We start from the raw sequence: 21,006 nt of genomic DNA, 5'->3' as shown, positions 1-21,006 counted from the left end.
CAGAAACGTAGACATGCTGGTGTTACCCGAATGTCTTCTGGATCCAAGCTGTGCTCACTCCAGGCTGAATTGATACTGCTGTTCAGGTAGGATCCAGATCGGCCCATGTCTAGCTCATCTTCGTATGCTTCCGTTGCAATGTCATCTCGTGGGTTATTGCTTGAATGTGAAAACTGCAACAGAGATTCAATACGAGCTGTAGACATTAATCCACTGGAGGACAAGACATAATAATTTTTCTAAAGGTTCTAATGTTACATCATTTCCTCAGCTAAGATGAATTCATTCACTGAACTCTTTACAAGAGATTTGCTGCCATATTTTGTTCTGTTGTCCTTGTTACATGATAGAGTTTTCAAAATGAGGTATTAATAATACTTGGTTCACTCTTTGACTTCTATTTTCATTTTTGTATTTTTTTCAGGTTCCCAAGGTTAACTCACATTATTTCTCTTCAATGATATTTGCATTTTGAAAATGAAAATAAGTAGAAGAACCCAAAGAAAGGTTCTCTGAGGGTACTCTGAGTACACTGTACTCTCAAAATAGCGATTTGGACCCACTGGCAACTGAGCAGAAATATTTTTTTCCAGCAGTGGGGTCTATCTGGTGTCATCTCACTTCACACAGAGGAGGCTGTATTTCATCTATGGGCACAAATTGGAATGATCACAGGACTGTGACTTTCAGTCCATCACACAGAGTTTCAAACAAACTACTTTCAAAACTGAGGGGATAGGAGCTCTGAATTCCAGCCTTGACTGTGTTGTCAGTGAGATCTTAACTGGGCCATGGAAACTCTGGGGAGCATGGTGATCCTTTTAGCTTACAGGGCTTGGGCTGGATGGTATCTAAGTTTAAAAGTGCAAAGAATCACTGAAATAACAGATTTTTTCCCCTCTAGCTCATCAGTATTCTCAAGTTCCTCCTTCATCACCTTTTGGTATATTCTAATTATCTTCATGGAGTCTTTGGACATTTTTCAGTTTCATGTAGTCTTGCTGTCTCTACTCTTCTTCAAGTGCAGAAGTAAGAAAGAGGGAATCAGGTAAATGATGGAAACAAAGAGAATCTAAAGCATCCAGCCACACTTTACCCAATGAATAAACCAAGTGACTGTCCTGTGATAACTGGACATGGGTTCTCTTTTCTCAACTGGCCATCAGGTGAAATATTCCTTAAAAAAATGAATAGACCGCCCTTTGACACAGAAACACAGAGACGCTTTAATGTCAGTGGTTGTTCACATATTCAGCTAGGCAGGTAAACATAAATTGGAGATAATAGGTAAAATGGCAATTCTTTAAGTAATAATGAATACTTTGCATTTGGGACTGGCTGAGAAACCACAGAAACTGATGAGCTTTTCCACTCACTCTTCTATGTATGTTTGTGGGAACCACATGTGCCATAAACTTGAGGCCACAAAGATGAAGAAAATAGATGCCCGTCCTCCAAAATCTCACATGCTATTAGTTAAACCAGCTGGAGATTACTTATAAGAGTGGAATTATCTTTCTTGAGCAAAGTCTTAGAGATTATCGTGAGCTTAAAAAACAGTAATTTGTCAGGTATTGTCCATTTCCTGCTTTCTGATTTTTCCTTAATGTGTATCTCTATCTAAAATACTATTTTGAACATTTATTTTGTATGTCTTTTCCATTTCCTTCTCTCCTCCTCCGGAATATAAGTACCATGAGAGCACAGACCTAGGTCTGTTCATTATTCTTATTCTAGGATATTGAACAAAGCTCCTCAATACTGTTTTAAATTACTTATTTATTGAGATATAATTCATATATCATAACATTTTCAATTTTAAACTATACAAACCAGTATTTTTTAGTATATTCTAATGTTGTACAATCATCACCACCATCTAATTCCAGAATGTTTTCATCACCCTCAAAAGAAATCTTTTTAAACCAATTAAGCAGTCACTCCAAGCCCCTCTTTTCCCCAGCCCATGGCACTACTCATCCACTATCTGTCGCTTTAGAGCTGTCTAGTTCATTTCATATAAATGGAATCATATAATATGTGGCCTCTTTTATCTGGCTTCCTTCACTTAGCATAGTGTTTTAAAGGTTTGTACAAATTGTAGCATGTATCAGCACTTTCTTTCTTTTTTTTTTAGCACTTTATTTCTTTTAACTGATAAATAATATTTCATTGTGTGAGTATGTGACATTTTGTTGCACATTATCAGTTGATGGACATTTGGGTTCTTTCCACTTTTGGGCTACTGTGGATAATGCTCCTATGAACATTCATGTAAAAATTAAAGAAAAAAATTTAAACTAGCTTTATTGAGATATAATTCATATGCAGAGAACTACACATATTAAATGTCTACAATCTGATGAGTCTGGACATATGCAAACACCCATGATGCCTCACTACAATCAAGGTAAGAGACAGCATAAACAAATTTCTATATGAACATGTTCTTTCAATTCTTTCTGGAGCTCAACAACAACTTACTGAATCAATCAATAAATAGTCTGAGTATACACTCATCTAATAAAAATATAATCATATTATACAAAGTATAAAAATGGTTAAGATAAGCTGCAGTAACAGACTAATCCACAAAAACTATGACTAACTGGTGTCATTCAAGTAAGGAAGAAATTAGGCATGCCTCTCTGTTTAAAATTGCTTGGCTTTTCCAACCAGGTTGAATTTCAGTGCTTTGGTTAATTGTGAGAGCTGAGGTAGAGAAAGAAATCACAATTCTGATTTTGGCTAATGTCAAAAACAAGACCGGGAGCTGAGTGTGGCTCAGATCATGAACTCCTTATTGCCAAATTCAGACTTAAATTGAAGAGAGTAGGGAAAACTACGAGACCATTCAGGTATGACCTAAATCAAATCCCTTATGATTATACAGTGGAAGTGAGAAATAGATTTAAGGGACGAGATCTGATAGACAGAGTGCTGGATGAACTATGGATGGAGGTTCGTGACATTGAACAAGAGACAGGGATCAAGACCATCCCCAAGAAAAAGAAATGCAAAAAAGCAAAATGGCTGTCTGAGGAAGCCCTACAAATAGCTGTGAAAAGAGAAGTGAAAAGCAAGGGAGAAAAGGAAAGATATAAGCATCTGAATGCAGAGTTCCAAAGAATAGCAAGGAGAGATAAGAAGCCTTCCTCAGTGATCAATGCAAAGAAATAGAGGAAAAGAACAGAATGGGAAAGACTAGAGATCTCATCAAGAAAATTATAGATACCAAGGGAAAAGTTCATGCAAAGATGGGCTCGATAAAGGACAGAAATGGTCTGGACCTAACAGAAGCAGAAGATATTAAGAGGTGGCAAGAATACACAGAAGAACTGTACAAAAAAGATCTTCACGACCGAGATAACCACGATGGTGTGATCACTCACCTAGAGTCAGAAATTCTGGAATGTGAAGTCAAGTGGGCCTTAGGAAGCATCAGAATGAACAAAGCTAGTGGAGGTGATGGAATTCCAGTGGAGCTATTTCAAATCCTGGAAGATGATGCTGTAAAAGTGGTGCACTCAATATGCCAGCAAATTTGGAAAACTCAGCAGTGGCCACAAGACTGGAAAAGGTCAGTTTTCATTCCAATCCCAAAGAAAGACAATGCCAAAGACTGCTCAAACTACCGCACAATTGCACTCATCTCACATGCCAGTAAAGTACTGCTCAAAATTCTCCAAGCTAGGCTTCAGCAATACATGAACCATGAACTTCCAGATGTTCAAGCTGGTTTTAGAAAGGACAGAGGAACCAGAGATCAAATTGCCAACATCCACTGGATCATGGAAAAAGCAAGAGAGTTCCAGAAAAACATCTATTTCTGCTTTACTGACTATGCCAAAGCCTTTGACAGTGTGGATCACAATAAACTGTGGACAATTCTGAAAGAGATGGCAATACCAGACCACTTGACCTGCCTCTTGAGAAACCTATATGCAGGTCAGGAAGCAACAGTTAGAACTGGACATGGAACAACAGACTGTTTCCAAATAGGAAAAGGAGTACATCAAGGCTGTATATTGTCACCCTGCTTATTTAACTTATATGCAGAGTACATCATGAGAAACCCTGGCCTGGAAGAAGCACAAGCTGGAATCAAGATTGCTAGGAGAAACATCAATAACCTCAGATATGCAGATGACACCACCCTTATGGCAGAAAGTGAAGAGAAGCTAAAAAGCCTCTTGATGAAAGTGAAAGAGGAGAGTGAAAAAGTTGGCTTAAAGCTCAACATTCAGAAAACGAAGATCATGGCATCTGGTCCCATCACTTCATGGGAAATAGATGGGAAATAGTAGAAACAGTGTCAGACTTTATTTTGGGGGGCTCCAAAATCACTGCAGATGGTGATTGCAGCCATGAAATTAAAAGACGCTTACTCCTTGGAAGAAAAGTTATGACCAACCTAGATAGCATATTGAAAAGCAGAGACATTACTTTGCCAACAAAGGTCTGTCTAGTCAAGGCTATGGTTTTTCCTGTGGTCATGTATGGATGTGAGAGATGGACTGTGAAGAAAGCTGAGTGCTGAAGAATTGATGCTTTTGAACTGTGGTGTTGGAGAAGACTCTTAAGAGTCCCTTGGACCTCAAGGGGATCCAACCAGTCCATTCTGAAGGAGATCAGTCCTGGGTGTTCATTGGAAGGACTGATGCTAAAGCTGAAACTCCAATACTTTGGCCACCTCATGTGAAGAGTTGACTCATTGGAAAAGACTCTGATGCTGGGAGGGATTGGGGGCAGGAGGAGAAGGGGACGACAGAGGATGAGATGGCTGGATGGCATCACCAACTCGATGGTCATGAGTTTGCATAAACTCCAGGAGTTGGTGATGGACAGGGAGGCCTGGCGTGCTGCGATTCATGGGATCTCAGAGGCAGACACGACTGAGCGACTGAACTGAACTGAATTGATATTATCGGACACTCTAAAGCTATATAATATTCTAATATTTTGTTTTTCTACATGTAGAAAAGGAAAATGATGATAATATTTATGTTTTCCTCCAAGCTTTGATATCATTTTATTCCAAGCAGACTTACTGCTATCATGTCATAGATGAGGAAACTGAAATTCAGAGAGATGAAAAGTCTTGGCTGACGCTATGTTACAGAATCAGCTTGGGGTGGGCATGAGTTCAGAATCTTTGTATTCTGAGTCCTGGCCCACTTTCCTCCACTTCAGAATGCTGCCTAGAAAGTCTTTGTCAGAATCTCTCATTGTTAAGGAAGATCCTTTTTATACAATGCTATAATTATTTCTATTTACATAAAAATTCTCTGAATGATTAAAACACAATACTTTCTTGAATATGAATCCAAATAAGAGTATTCATAGAAAAAGATAATTCTGTTTAAAAATGATCTTGAGGTTACAGCTACAATGAAAGGCCACCTTGAACCCCTAATAAGTAAAACATAAATAGATAGCAGAATGTTTGGAAAAGGACTGAACTGGATGATGATGGTTTTGTACAGACTAAGGTAGTTAAATATTATGTGAGATGTTTAATGAATCTCCAAAGAAAATAGATGCCTATTAATAGTTTCCTGAGTTTTAAAAATACTGTAGCATGTTAAACAAATCTTCACACCACCTTTTGCCTATATTGCCAGATATTTTTCAAAGAAGAACCAATTTCATTCTCATTTAAAATAACTGTCTTGCAAGAGAAAAGGAATGTTGGAGAAATACCTTTGGAATCAAAAGCAACCCAATGGTGACTGTCACAGTCAAATGAGTATGTGCAAAATACAGCATCAACATCCAATCAGACTGAAGTCTTGAGGCAAGAACAAATCTGAAATGAGAATTCACCATATTAGCAACCCAACAAGATTTCTACTTAAAACACTATGATACTTGCTTTTCCTCAATGTATCAGTAAAAGCAAGGAAGTAAGAAATCATACTGCTATTTCTACAACATACATTGCATTGGCCAAAAAGTTCCTCCAGGTTTTTCTGTAAGATCTTACGGAAAAACTAAAATGCAAATGAACTTTTTGGTCAACCCACTATTTTCATCACAGAAGAATAAGGGTCTAAGGAACCCTAACTAGATGCATAAGACATAAACTCTTTATTTCCTTAAATTATCAACAGTAAGAAAGATAGAATATACTTATATAAAATACTAAACATTTTCTTATTTTGTAGGTAAGTTGAATGTGCAAAGCATAAGCAGTGAACACATGTGAATTCTTCAAAAGAAGAGTAGGGTAAAAATTTATTGTTTCAGGGAAATTTGGATTATAAGACACAGTCAAATAACTCTTGATCATAACAGTCTTCATTTAAAAACATTAATCAGAACTAAGGAAAAAAAACTGGGTAAATATGTGTCTTAGTGAATGATCCCAGAGACTGATATGATAAACAATGTAATGGGAAAAATGAATGTACTAATGGGTTATAAAGTATATCTCTTTTAAACTATTTTTAAACACTGAAATATAGTGGATATATAAAGCACATCTTTTAAAATACAAATTTTAATTTTTATAGAGTATCAAATTATTTTAAAATAATTTGAAATGTCATATTTAAAATCTTATAGAGGAATTTATAATGCTCTGTTCCAGGACAGCCCTGCAAGTAACATGTGTAGGAAAAATTCATTATTGATACCTGTCCTCGCAGTTTTGGAATATTGTGACAAATCAGTAGGTACATGTACAAACTAAAACTTATGTTTCAAGGATTCATCTTTATGCAAAAACCAGGTATTGCTTTTATTAAGGTCATTTTGCACTCATATTCTTTCAATGTTTCCCATCTATTGTTTATCCATGAAAGCTAACTATGAGATTTTGGAATTAGAGAATTAGCATTTTGTTTCAGTGATACACATCATCAAATTTGAAAAGCTAAATCCTAAGAGAATGCTTATTATATAATCGTGAAATAAACATGTGTGCATGTGTCCTAAGTCACTTCAGTCATGTCTGGCTCTTTGCAATGTTATGGACTGTAGCCTGCCAGGCTCCTCTGTCCTCTGTCTATGAGATTCTACAGGCAAGAATACAAGAGTGGGTTGTCACTTCCTATTCCAGGGGATCTTCCTGACCTAGGGACTGAACTCGGGTCTCTTGCTTTGCAGGCATGTTCTTTACCCTGGGTTCGGAAGACTCCCTGGAGAAGAAAATGCCAATCCACTCTGTATTCTTGCCTGGGAAATCCTATGCAGAGAGGAGCCTGGCAGGCTACAGTCCATGCAGTCACGAAGAGTGGGACAGGACTGAAGGACTAACACACATACTTTCTTTACCACTAGCACAACCTGGGAAGCCCGAAATAAACATATATGAATCTAAAAATAGAGGAGACTAATTTTATTTCTGCATTATACCATATTCAAGACAAATTTACTAAATACATATTATTAATATTTAAGATAAAATTTCCATCAAGGCTATTTCTTCCTCATTTTTACCCCCATCTCCCTACTCTTCCAAAATCAAGGTCAAATGGAAGCTCAGGGGTTATCAAAATGCAGAGAGAGTGTTTTCCCTGTGTCTGGAGACATAAGCAACATAGACTTAGACAGAAGCGCAAAACGACTATGGTCTTTCACAGACAACTGAAAGAGATTCTCTGGATTAACATCTTTCTGAATTCCTCTGTGAGAAGGGTAGCTTCATACCTGCTTTGAACATGACTGAATATTCACTGTGTTCAGGGATGGAATACTTTGGAATCCTATCTGTGCTAGGTCAGGTAAGATTTCTTTTTAAGAGCTAAAATAGGATTATCTTACTCAATAAAAAGTTACAGTCTTTGAGACAAGAGTATTGAAGCACTGAAACAATATAAAATGTACCCCTGAAAATAATACAATGCCAATCTTCTGGGGCCATAGCCAGTCCTGGAGTAGACAGGTATATCAGAGGAGATGGATTTACAGTCTAAAAGCATCCTCTGTAAAGGGAATTCCTATCTCAAATGCCAACAGAAGTTGAAACTAGCGTGACAATATCTAGAGAAAAGAATGGATATGTATGTTTTGAATTAAACCAGTGACTCTTCCAAAAAATAATTTTGAAATATACTAACATCAGTTGTCCTTAATCAGCTATTAATTATTGACAGACTTTAGGTTGTACTTTTGATCAGAAATATCTTAAGAACAACTGGATTTTGCAGTAGTATTAAAGCTATGTTTAAAAAAATAGTATTTCAACTAAATAGGTCTAAAAGTCAGGTGCATATAAATATTTGAAAATTGAGGTTAAGAATAAAGGCAGACTTTTAAAAAGTTTTGCACTTTCCCAAAAATTAGATTTCTGCTCAGTACTAAAAATAAGTAAAGAATTAGAACTTACTGAGCAAAATGCTTTCTCATTATTCATCCTTCTAGACTTAACCCTTTTAGGTTATTTTAGGTTCTTTTTGTTCAGTCTGATAGTTTGGTAAGAAAGATAGCAAATCTGTACATAATCTGTAGTAATAGTTTTAAATTTATATATATGCATGTACAAATATGTACACATAATTTCATATGTTAAGCAGATAAGAAGAACATATATATCCTATTGATATAAAATATCTTTGCTGATGTTGGGTGCCTTATTTAATATTATTTCACTCCAGGGAAAAATTTGCCAACATAGATCCAGCTGATTTAAATTGTTATTGCTTCTTATCCTTGAATAGAGCTTGTGTCTAAATATAAGCTCATGGTTTATATGATTCTTCTGGTTGAGCTGGTGGGCTGTTTGGGACTCTGTAGGAAAGGTCTAAGCAAAATAGGAAAGTTATTTTTAACAAGTATTTAACATGTTTCCTATCACTTTTTAGCTCTGTTAAAACAGTGTTTTCTGAAGTGTGGCTGTGCATTCAGATATCAACTGAATGCAAGACATCATTTTATGATTACTGACTACAGTGAGAGATGATAAACATCCTGTAAAACTTCCACAGATCATCACTTTTTCATCCTTTCATTAATCTCTATCTTTCCACTGAGAGCCAAGACTAATACTCAAAATTTCTAATTACTTTAAGTGTGTCTTAACTTTTAATGTATATCAAGTAATTGAACGGCATCTCTTTGTTGTTTTTCAAACTAATGGATTCCTTTTATTTTCTTGCTGAGATTTATTTTCAATTATGAATCAGGTGAAAATTCTCAAAAGATAAGTCATGCATCTTTCATTTTCTTCATTTTTCATAAGCCACCTTCTTTCTTCTTTGTACTCTTTGGTATGGAACCATACGGAATAACAAGAAACGGAGGGCCAGGCCATATATTCTTACCATAGAAAGTCATCCCTACAGTGTGAGGATGAAAAAAATCCAACTGCACACAAAAATCCAACCATCAGCTAGGAATGGATTTTGCTTTTGAATTCAACCGATTTCACATATGTAAGTTATCTGAGTGTTAGGATTTTGAAAGTATAAACTAACATAAAAAACATGAGTGAAATCATAGATGATTTATCTGTATTTATTTTATAATATATGTATGTATTGTTTCATAGCTTCAGAACAAAAAGTATGACATACAATAAACAATACCCAATGACAACCCCAGAAGTGGTTCAACATAATAGAATAACAGTGAGTTCCCTTTCAAATAAATGAAGGCAATAAACAGCTCATGAGAAGGAACTAAGAACAGCAGAGTTAAAAAAAAAATCTATATTCATTTGTCATTTCTGTGACAAAGAAATTAGTCAATGTACAAAACACTATCCTTCCTAAATCTTTCCATTATGTATCTTACCCAGTTTTGCTGTTTAAATTAAACTGCAACACATCAGAAAAATAAAACAGTTATTTTGTGACTCTACAGATCACTTGCCTAATTGTATGGAATATAGCAGAGATAATGAGCTCATTATGAACTGCAACGGCCATATAGCGCGGCTCATGAAATGCTGAAGGGACCGTCCGCACTGCATAGCAGAGATAAACACCCCACAGGAGGAATAAAAATTCAGCTGTGAGAAGAACAGAAAACACACAATTTGCTGTTAGTTTTATAGGTGAAGGAAGAAGTAAAATTTAAGCAATTTAGTAGGCATGTTTTGTCTATGATAGAAACACACAGAAATAGATGCATACAAAAATGTCATTCACATATGAATACATAGGCCATGTTTATTTTCAATTTTTATTCGGTGTATAGAGGATTTTTCACAGGTATATTTTATTTTTTTAATCAAATGTTTTTTAAACAGTGTTTGGTATCTCAGATTTTTTTTTTTTGAGAATCAATAGCTTTTTCCTAAAATGTGCAAAATAATTTTCCACATCCCGAACGTAAGTTTAAGCTGTTCACAGAGCCTCTGAATCACAATAAAGTCATCAAGGTAGCAAAAGGCTTATAATGTATTTACATGCAGCTTCGAGACATCTAAGTTCTTAATGCACTGAGTCTGGTTCAAAGACCTCCATTGCCTGAACTGTGAGAAAACTGGTTGCTAAACATGCAGTGGCATATTTTATAAGTGAACCATCACGGTTTTCACACCTGACAGACATCTAATCTTTGGTGGGTACATGCCAAAGTTTTAGTGATATTCACCATTACCTTTTTCGCTTGCTCAAGCCAGAAGAGACAATATATTGTGGCAGTTAAGGATAGGGATTCAGAGTCATGCTAGACCTGATGGGGAATTCTGGCTGGATCCTTAATTAACTTTGCATTATCTGATGCGAGTTAACCTTCTGGTCACAGTTTCCTTCTCTGGAAAATGAGGATAATAAACGTACATATTTCATGGGGCTATTTGCTAATGAAATGAAATAACGGACAGAAAGCACTTAACAGTTTCTGATAGGGATGACATCAGATAAATAAATAAAAACAAATGTTAAATAATTAGTTCTTTTTGTTAAACATCTCCTTTGACTTTTTGAAATTAAAAAAGCTGGGTCTTTGTTGCTGGGTCTTTGTTGCTATGCTCAGACTTTCTCTACTTGTGGTGAGCAGGGGCTACTCTTCATTGTGAGGCAGGGACTTCTCATTTGGTAGCTTCTCTAGTTGTGGAGCACAGGCTCCAGGGTGTGTGGGCTTCAGCAGTTGTGGTATGTGGGATCTAGAGCACAGGTTCAGTAGCTGTGGCACAGGAGCTTAGCTGCTCCACGGCATGTGGGATCTTCCCAGACCAGGGATTGAACCCATGTCTCTAGCACTGCCAGGCAAGGGCAAGACTCTCCACCAGTGACCCATTAGGGAAGTCCCTCTTTAGACAATTTTTTTTCAAACTGAACATTGTTACTTTAACCTATTCTGACCAGGTAACTGTTACCATGCATTTTCTCTTAGTGGTGTGACCTCATGGGACAATAATACCCGATTAACAAAAAGAAAGCTCTAATTAGCAAAAACATTTCACAAAATGCATTACCTAGAGGTAATCTACTTGCATACTGAAATACTGATTTCCAGTTCCACATGCCCAGGTGTTTTACCTGCTAAAGTTTCAGCATATTTCTACCAGTATTTAAACAATAAGCCCTAAGTAAACACATTTTTCAAGTTACTCAAAAACCCTGATATGGTCAAAAGCCAAAGAGAAAATGAACATCACTCAAAGATCTCCAAGATATGAGAGTGGAGGTCTCGATTATTCTGTATGTTGGCCACTGGCCATGTCTGTGAATGTTCTTCCTAGCCAAGCTTACTGGATTGGGAAAAGGTCTTCATGGAAAGTTTCCTTTCCTAAGGCTTCCTTTCCTTTCCTAAGGCTTGTCCATGATATTACTATTACCTCTTCACTCAGGTTTGAAATCTCAGAGCCACCTTTCACTGATACATTTCTACCTTGACTTATTTTTCATATGTATCACTTCTCTCAATGCCCACAATTACAATCTTTGCCTAAGTTCCTGTAAGTTTACTCCTTATTTATCAACTGCCCATCTAAACCTGGATTCACCCTATATTAATTCATTCTTTATTAACAGTGACAAGTTCATTTTTCTAAAACTCCACTTTGATCATAGCAGGATTTGTCCAGATCTCCATTTGGGTTCACTGATTCATATTAATATTTCCCTTAGAAGATTCATTCATACCCACTTAGGACACTGGAATTAATTTCTGTTCCCAAAGGAAGACTACAGGGGTCCCTGCCAGGGCAGACATGTTTCAAGACTTTGATAACTTTCTTGTCAGAAAGCTTCAAGACTTTCTTACCCCCAGGGCGTCCTGTCGGCTGCCCCCTTGCTTGGCCTTATTCTTCCATGCTCATGTAGTTCTTAGACCGTGATTTCCTGTCTCGTCTCTGACCTTCAGGTGAGCTCTTGTGAGGAACTGCTTGTATCTTCATTTAGAAATCTTCAGCAGTTCACTATTATTTTATAAGTGCTTGGCCCTCTATAACCTCATGTCATACAGTAACCAACATGAACTCCTAGAGTTCCCCAATGTGAACTCTGAGCTGACCCAGGAAGACTCACTGTCCTCTGAACACTCCAAAGATTCTTGCTTCTGAGTCTTTGTTTATGCTATTCAGTTCAGTTCAGTTCAGTTGCTCAGTCGTGTCCGACTCTTTGGGACCCCATGAATCACAGCACGCCAGGCCTCCCTGTCCATCACCAACTCCCGGAGTTCACTCAGACTCACATCCATCGAGTCAGTGATGCATTCCAGCCATCTCATCCTCTGTCGTCCCTTCTCCTCCTGCCCCCAATCCCTCCCAGCATCAGAGTCTTTTCCAATGAGGTGGCCAAAGTACTGGAGTTTCAGCTTTAGCATCATTCCTTCCAAAGAAATCCCAGGACTGATCTCCTTCAGAATGGACTGGTTGGATCTCCTTGCAGTCCAAGGGACTCTCAAGAGTCTTCTCCAACACCACAGTTCAAAAGCATAAATTCTTCAGTGCTCAGCCTTTTTCACAGTCCATCTCTCACATCCATCCATGACCACAGGAAAAACCATAGCCTTGACTAGACGGACCTTAGTCGGCAAAGTAATGTCTCTGCTTTTGAATATGCTATCTAGGTTGGTCATAACTTTTCTTCCAAGGAGTTTATGCTATTACTAGCATACAAAATCTCCTCTCATCCACACTTCCAAATATTAACTGATCTTTTGATGTTCGATTCAGGTCCCACCTCCATCCCTAGGTCCCCAGCCATGATTCTAACTTACATTGAATTTTCCTTCCTCTAATCTTTTACAGTTTTTAACTATCTGTACCACGCAATGCAGAGAATAATATGCCACACAATATATAACTGGGAGAAAACTGTTCATGGAGTCTTGAGCCCTGACTGTGATGATATTTATCAGGACAAAAACTGAGTCTTTCAATTATTTTTTCTACCTTTGCCCACTAAGATGATAGCAGGGATACTGATCACACATGGATAAGATTTAATAAATATTTGTTGAATTGAATGAATATAAATGATATCAGTTTCATATATTTAAGAGATACAGGCTTTCTGTCACCTTGCCACTCCACTTAACACTGATGGATGTCTAGATCCATCTAACATTTATATACACAATTTAAAGATCATACTGGCATTATGATTAATAAAGGCAAATGATACTTACTGATGGGCCACTAAGTGTGTGGTACTTGAGACTCAAGAATGATGAATACAGAATATTATTAAATAACACTAGCACAAAAATGTGCTGTAGTTGAAGGATCCACATAAAGCTGAATTATGAAAACATTATCTCCTGGCCACTTATAGCAGTGTTTTTATATAATTTTATACTGCACACTTTTTTTTTAAAAAAAGGAAAGTAGTTATCAAGTTAATTAGTGTGCTTCAATGGAGAATTACATTTAAAAATATAAGACAAAATAAGCTCCAAACAGCTAAGCTGAACATTAAAATCATTTCATTAGCAATATCAAACAATACGCTCCAGCAGAAAAACAATTTATTATTCAAAGTACCAATTAAACTAAATGTGATTTATAAAAGTTGTGCTGAGGAAAAAAAGTCAGTTTCATATAATTAACTTCAGACTAACACTGCAATCAGTAAAGAAAATATGCAGATGTTACCAAATTTTGCAGTGCTGTTTCATGGGGGTTGAAATGTATGTTGTGCTTCTGCTTTAGAAAATAATTTCTGGTGGCAAACGATTGATGGGAGGCATGGGTATAGTTAAAAAGGGAATTATATTTATACTTAAAGATTCAAATAAGGCTTTCAGAAAACTGAGGTATTCCATTTTTAATCTATAATGAATAACATTTCATTTAAAAGTTAACTACCATAGCCTTTAAAAAAATAATACACCATAATGAAAGTAATTTCAAGTTATCTATCCGAAGGCCTGGGTCAAACAAAGGAGTGAGAAATAATATTATTTTTTTGACACTGAAGATTTCCCAGGTTGGTGATCTTAGAACACCCACAAGGGCTGGAGAAAAGCAACCTCAAAGTACAAACGACTCTGAAGCTGTGATCCTCTGCTTTGCCATGCTGCAAAGGCATTTTGTATTAATAATGTTTTATGCTTCTTGTGTGCTTCTTCACTCAGTTGTGTCTGACTCTTTGTGACCCCAGGATTGTAGCTCACCAGGTTCTTCTGTCCATGGGGATTCTCCAGGCAAAAATACTGAAGTGGGTTCATGCCTTCCTCTAGCAGATATCCCTAACCCAGGGATTGAACCCACATCTCCCACACTGCAGACAGATTCTTTACCCTCTGAGCCACCAGGGGAGCCCTTACGCTTCTTAGCACATTTAAAAATTATTTTTACATGGCACAACTAAATAAATGAAACATTTAGCTTTCTTTTTCCAAGTGTTCCTTTTAATGTTGTCTTCTGTTTTTCTCTAAATCCTATCCACTTAGAAACTTTACAAAGTAAACTTACTCCATTTTATTCTAATAATATGGTGGACTGCATAGAAGTTATTATTAGATCAAACAACTAAATAATGCTTGAAAACAGCTCAAATTCCAGCATTCCAGGGTTTGGCTGCAGACAGAAACCTTGATATTCTGGAGGCTTACTTGTATTTTCTTTGACTTAAATAAAGATAGGTGTGAGATTTACAGTGGTGAAAACAATGAAAAGGATACTTCTGGTAGAATTTTAAAGGGAGGATTGACTTTGTGAGACCACATGATCTTGGGGGTACAGTTTTGAGTGTGTGGATGTGGCCGTGAAGGGGGTGGTTGGTGAGCTGCAGGAATTCTGTTTGTTGTAAAATGAGTGTATTCATCTGAGAAGCATGGAAAAGATGGATGTTGCCGGAGTTCACAGGTAGGACTCTGCAGGCCGGGAATGCCTGCTCCCTTCTCAGCTCCTGGGAGCAGTAAGGAAGGGATGGGCAGAGCTGGGCCATAGGACATGCCCATGGACACGCCCACTGAGAAGCTGGCTCCACCCCTGCTGATTCACCATGAAGAGTTTGGATCCCAGGTCTCCTGGTTCTCCTGACCTATGTTCTCTAAATTACATCCTTCAATGGAGACTTCCTTTTGCTTTATTACTAGAGGCATAGACATTGGTATTGGTTTTGACTACTGTGGAGAATGGGTCTCAGTGAGCTGAAACAGGAAAACTCACAAACCTTCCTATTCCTCCATACTTAAACCTCAGAAGAAGGCTCTGCTTGCCACAGTTACTGCAGACATCAGAGTGGGATGGGGGTATAACAGGCTGGAATTTGCAGTCCATATGGGTTAGCAGCTTGTTTTTAAACTATGATAGTCATCTCAGTCAGAGAAGGTGCCGGGAGCCAGCACGGGAGATCCCACCGATGACAAGGTCATGTGGAGAGACCTGATGGGGCAAGGTGAGTCAGGTCTCAAAGGGTCCTCTGCCTGAGCATCTAACCCGAAACCAAAATCTGTCTGTTTACTGTCTGCTATATTGTACTCTTCTGACGTTACAGGGGGCTATCCCTGACCACCTTTCTCTGGAAAAAAAAGTTAACTTAGAGCTCCAACTGGTCTCCTGCATATGAAAGGAGTGTCTCAGCTCAAGTCCCTCCGATGGCTCTCTAACTTGCCTGACAGTTAGAGACTTACAACTTGTGATTGTTTACAGCCCCCCAACAGTGAGAGGCACGAAGCTTAAAACATCTTAAAGATATAGAGCCTTTTTCTAAAGAGCTAAAAATTATGTTGGTGATGGCTTTCACTGTTGAGTCAATGACTACTGCCAGACCTCCATAGTCTTTATCTTTTAGGCACCTGGAGGATATTAATCAATGTAATTGGATATAGAAAAAGGAATATAGTAGTTTTGATATTAGCAACACTAGACTTTTGAGTTAGTGAACTTTCTCTTTGTTATAAATCACTGTACTCCTCTTTCCTTGTTATAAATTTTTGTGTCCTTGCTATATAAGAATGTAATCTTAATTAGTACTTTCTGAGAGTAGCACCAGACTTTAGTAAGAACAACACTTTTAAGACAAATAAGTTTTCTGGTTGACAGACCCTTATCAGAAAAGGGCCGTAAAATGCTAATAGGCCTCCTGGCCAGAAGATGATGTAAATCACCTAAGACTTGTGTATACAGCTAGGTATGCAGAGAGAAAGCCTGGTCTCGATAAGAGTCAGGGCTGCTGATGCTGCATAACTTTGTATTATCCATTGATCTCTATGTACAACCAAAAGTATAAAAAGCTTTCCTGGACAATAAAGGATGGGCCAGTTCCTGGAAAGACTGGTTCTCCCGTGTCTTCTTTTCTTTCTTACTCTATTTTCTGGCTGATTCCCATCTGGGGCATAGAGGCTAGCCGTGTCTACTTATTTGCCCGAGCTTCTAAGACCCATGTGAGAGGGAGCCCAAGGAGGGGCACCCTCCACTATTCAAGTGGGAGCCTGTGGCCCTACGTAGACGGTTCAAGTCCCTTGTCTCAGGGCTTTATTGGCTTTCTATGTAAACCAAGGAATACAGCCTCTTTCTCTCCTCTATTCTCTTAACTTCAAACTCTTTCCTTATCTCTCTCTAAATCTATATATCTCTCTCACCACAACATCCCCGCTTCGAATTACCCTGGATCCACCAGGGCTGGACCACAGCAAGAAGACAATGGCACCCCACTCCAGTACTCTTGCCTGGAAAATCCCCTGGATGGAGGAGCCTGGTAGGCTGCAGTCCATGGGGTCGCTAAGGGTTGGACATGACTGAGTGACTTCACTTTCACTTTTCACATTCATGCACTGGAGAAGGAAATGGCAACCCATTCCAGTGTTCTTGCCTGGAGAATCCCAGGGACAGGGGAGCCTGGTGGGCTGCCGCCTATGGGGTCGCACAGAGTCGGACACGACTAAAGTGATTTAGCAGCAGGCATCTTAGTTTGAGTAAAAGAGCTGCCGAAATCTTTTGACAACAGAGTTAATCTATAGGTTATCTACTGAAGCAACAAAACCTTTGTTCCCCATCTTAATTTTTCACCCTTTAAAATCCAATGGTTCTGCGAAGGAGCTGAAACTCCTTAGAAGCTATGATCACTACTGCTCCTTGTCTTTTAGGTATTGCCCCAAGACCCCATCCCAAAATTTCTTCACTTCTAAAAAGAAAAATGGAATTGTAAGGATAAAATGAAGGAACAAAATTAATTTATCCTTTCTCTCAGCCCTTCAGCATCATAACTACTCCTCAAAGAAATAAAACATTGTTCAGAAGAGGTAGTATGTAGATAAACAAGGAAAATAATCTCTACTTTACTCATTCAAGAAGCTATGAAAAAGACCTCCAAAAAGTATGTCTGTATCATATATAGAATCTAAACATAACACAACAAAACAAAAGCACACTGAACACATAGAAACAGTACAAAGGTGACTGATAGGGGCTGAAGTTGTCGGGATAAGGAGAGATTGGTCAAAGGCTACAGATGTTGTTAAAAGATGGATACATTTTGAGGATCTAATGTACAGCACAGTAACTATACTTGAAATTTGCTAACAGAATGGATTTTAAGCATTCTTACACATATACACAAACCTCTCCCAGGAAACTATGTGAGTTGATGAATATATTAATTAACTTGACTGGGGGAATCATTTCACAATGTATCATATATCAAGTCATTATGTTTAAATATATTACAAGTTCACAGATTATGATTCAATAAAGTACAGTATAAAATTTAAAAACTTAAAATTAATAAATAAAACAACATAAAAAAACAAACAACCCTCCCCTCCCCCAAAAAAAGTATGTGTGAAGTTTCCCATGACATAGCTCAAGCCTGTCAATGCAGTCAAGCTTTCATTTCTTTGACTGAAAATTAAAAATACATTTAGAAAATGGTAACAAATGATGCAGCAGGATTAAGGCATATGGTACATTAGAACAAAAAAAGATGCATATAAATGAACCTAAATCATGAACATTAATCTAAGTCAGATGGAAAGGAAGTCTAATCTGTTTTCCCCAGTACTCATTAAAGGGTGCTCATACCACATTTCACCTGTCACAATATAGCCTAATCTTCTAGGAGAATTAAGTATGTAAATCCTGAGAAACAAGTGCTATTCTAGAATTTCCCTATGTAACTCAGCAAGTGTTACTGTATTCTTCTCAGTCCGTTCTAAACACTGGCATACAACAAACTGAATTACTGAACACATTGTCTGCCTTTGTGTTTAAAATATATGAGGCAAGAGGAGAATCAGGTTTCTTCCCAGGAGTTTTCTATAACTGATTCCTCCTCTGAAACACTTGTGGTAGGAAAATCACCTACATGGGCAGTTCTGGAGTGAGCAAAAAGTAGGAAGGACCCATTCCTTAAATTTATGACTCATATTTCTAACTAGAGTTCTACTTCAGTGGAAAAACTAGTATCACACTCAAATGATTCTTTAATTTGTATCAAAAAAAAAAACAGTTTCAGACAGGTAAAACTGATCTATGTTTATCAATATATTAAAATCACTTTTTTGTTTTTTTGAAATTGACTCCTGACATTAATATAAGTATACACAGCTTCTTGACACAGATTTCTCACAACAGCTTCAAGGTAAAGCCTATCTCTATCCTTTCCCTGCACACAATTATTTCTGTTTAGGAAATGGGGAATAAGTTAGCTTTCAGTACATGCTTCTTTCTGGCAGACTGAAGATACATTAATTTATTCTTGAATAACAGCTTGGATATAAAAAATCTAATGGCAAACATGCTACTTATAGAAATATATAAAGAGAACTGCAAAGAGGTACACATTAGAAAACATTAAGAGGGGTTAAATATAGAATATCTAATGCTACATGCCAAAAGAGAAATAAATGCAACCATTGTAGGGTAGTGTGGAAAAAAAATTTTACAGCAACCACATGTCTCTTGAGTTTTCAAGATAGTCTTAATTTAAAATATTTGTTCCTGTTGTTAAATCACGTGTCTTGAGTTTTCTTCAGAGAACTGTGTCACTGCAAGAAAAGTGTAATTTTGAAATTAAGGTGTTTCAGTAGTTTATTTGTAGTTCAGTAAATTATTCAGTAGGACAAAAATAATCACTAAAAGATAAAAATATTATCACCAAACATTTAACTTCCTCTTACCTACTGATCTCTATACCTTATCATTAGTCTTTTACTTTAAAGTATTTTGCACCCTAAAGAAGGTCACGTTTGTGATCTCTATGTGGAAATAAATATGAATACAGGACTGACAGTAACCTGCAGTTCATTTTACATAAACTTTCTTTATATATAAGAATTTTCTATAGTAAACAAGATCCACTAAGTACCTATAATGTCTCTAGTACTGAAGACTTTATGGTACATATAAAATATATAAGAGACTTATTCCTCTCATCAGGTAGTTTACTATTGGGTTATAAAGATAAGTGAGAATCAAAAGCAAAATTAGGTGGTAAAGTCTCTTGGTACAGTGGTAGTTCAATGAAGGAAGACAACCATTTGGACTAGAACCTAGGAATTTAATAAAAGAGAAGTTCTTTGAGGTATGAGTAATATTTAGAATGTTATAAAGGGATATAAAGAATATTTCCTTTGTTAGGAAGAGTGGTGCAGGTGGGTAGGAACTGTGTGAAACATGAAGGAAATGCCTAACTGGAAAAGAGGGTAATGTTAAAATACATTGTACATAATGCTGGATTAACAATGCTGCTTAAGTTTACTGTGAGTCTTGAAGATCTGTTAAAGGAATCTGGAGAATCAGACAATGATGTGATGAATCAGTAAATTCATCTAGGTTGCTTTCAGAAGACACACACACCCACACCCGCCCCACACACACAACCCAAATTCAGGGATTTTGGAGTTGGCATCATTAGAATGGAGAAAGACATACAGCAGTACTTCTCAAAGTGTGGTCTCACACCCAAAAGCAGAAGCATCACCTGGGAACCTGTTACAGAGCAAATTCCTGGGCTTCATTCTGCTTCCTCATTGCCAACCTAATGACGCCTCATTATGTACTTTGAATATTGTATTCTTTGTAAAACATAAAAGAAATGTAATTTATGTGCTTTTCTTCATAGTAATATTGGGAAATGATTTTTCCTAGTTTGGTCAACTTGGATTGAAGAATGTAAACTAATGTTACAGGTTTCTAATTAAGTAGAAATTTTATATCTATACAATTTGTTTAATTTTCACATTCAGATGAAAGTCAGAATCAGAACTGCTTCCTACCTTGGTTCCATACTTTATCTTCTAATACTGATATTGATATCTACTGATATGGAACTACAGATATTTTCATTGCTATTGATCAAAATAATGATGACTGACTTTATATATTATTATAGTGCTATAACCATTCCCTTTATGTACCCACATAGCTTTACTACTATAGATATCAGGCTTATATGAGTCCTAAAATACCCCCTCCAGAAAAATATTATTCCATTCAAATTGTAAACAATGTACCCATTTTATGAGCTTCTAGCAAAATACTAAATGTGAACATTCCACAAACAACTGCCAATATGGGGGATGCGGTTAATGGGAATTAAATTCATGTTTTAATTTTTGACATCTGCCAAAGAAAGTTAAGATTTGTCCCTAGTTGACTGAGGGGAATGACAACAAAATAATAAAATGTTTTTGTATCTTTGCAGGCTTAGTTTAAAACTA

At 37.0% G+C, this 21,006-nt stretch overlaps 1 protein-coding gene across 2 annotated transcripts in view; it reads right to left on the bottom strand.

Annotated features, from left to right (window-relative positions):
* Nucleotides 1-21,006, bottom strand: part of GPR158 (G protein-coupled receptor 158) — a 303,778-nt gene that overhangs the window by 5,172 nt on the left and 277,600 nt on the right. Inside the window, exons 8-10 of one of the 2 annotated variants that reach the window (XM_004014228.6) lie at nt 9,817-9,955; nt 5,704-5,809; nt 27-173 (exon numbers count right to left, since the gene is read on the bottom strand). In XM_004014228.6, the coding sequence (XP_004014277.2) occupies nt 27-173; nt 5,704-5,809; nt 9,817-9,955 (392 nt within the window). The remainder of the gene's footprint in view (nt 1-26; nt 174-5,703; nt 5,810-9,816; nt 9,956-21,006) is intronic. The other variant, XM_042230540.2, reaches the window with a different exon arrangement.

This window comes from Ovis aries, chromosome 13 (assembly GCF_016772045.2).
Source record: "Ovis aries strain OAR_USU_Benz2616 breed Rambouillet chromosome 13, ARS-UI_Ramb_v3.0, whole genome shotgun sequence".
NCBI lineage: Eukaryota > Metazoa > Chordata > Mammalia > Artiodactyla > Bovidae > Ovis > Ovis aries.
Note: the sequence above shows the minus strand (reverse complement) of the source record. Positions and strands in the feature narration are given on the sequence as shown.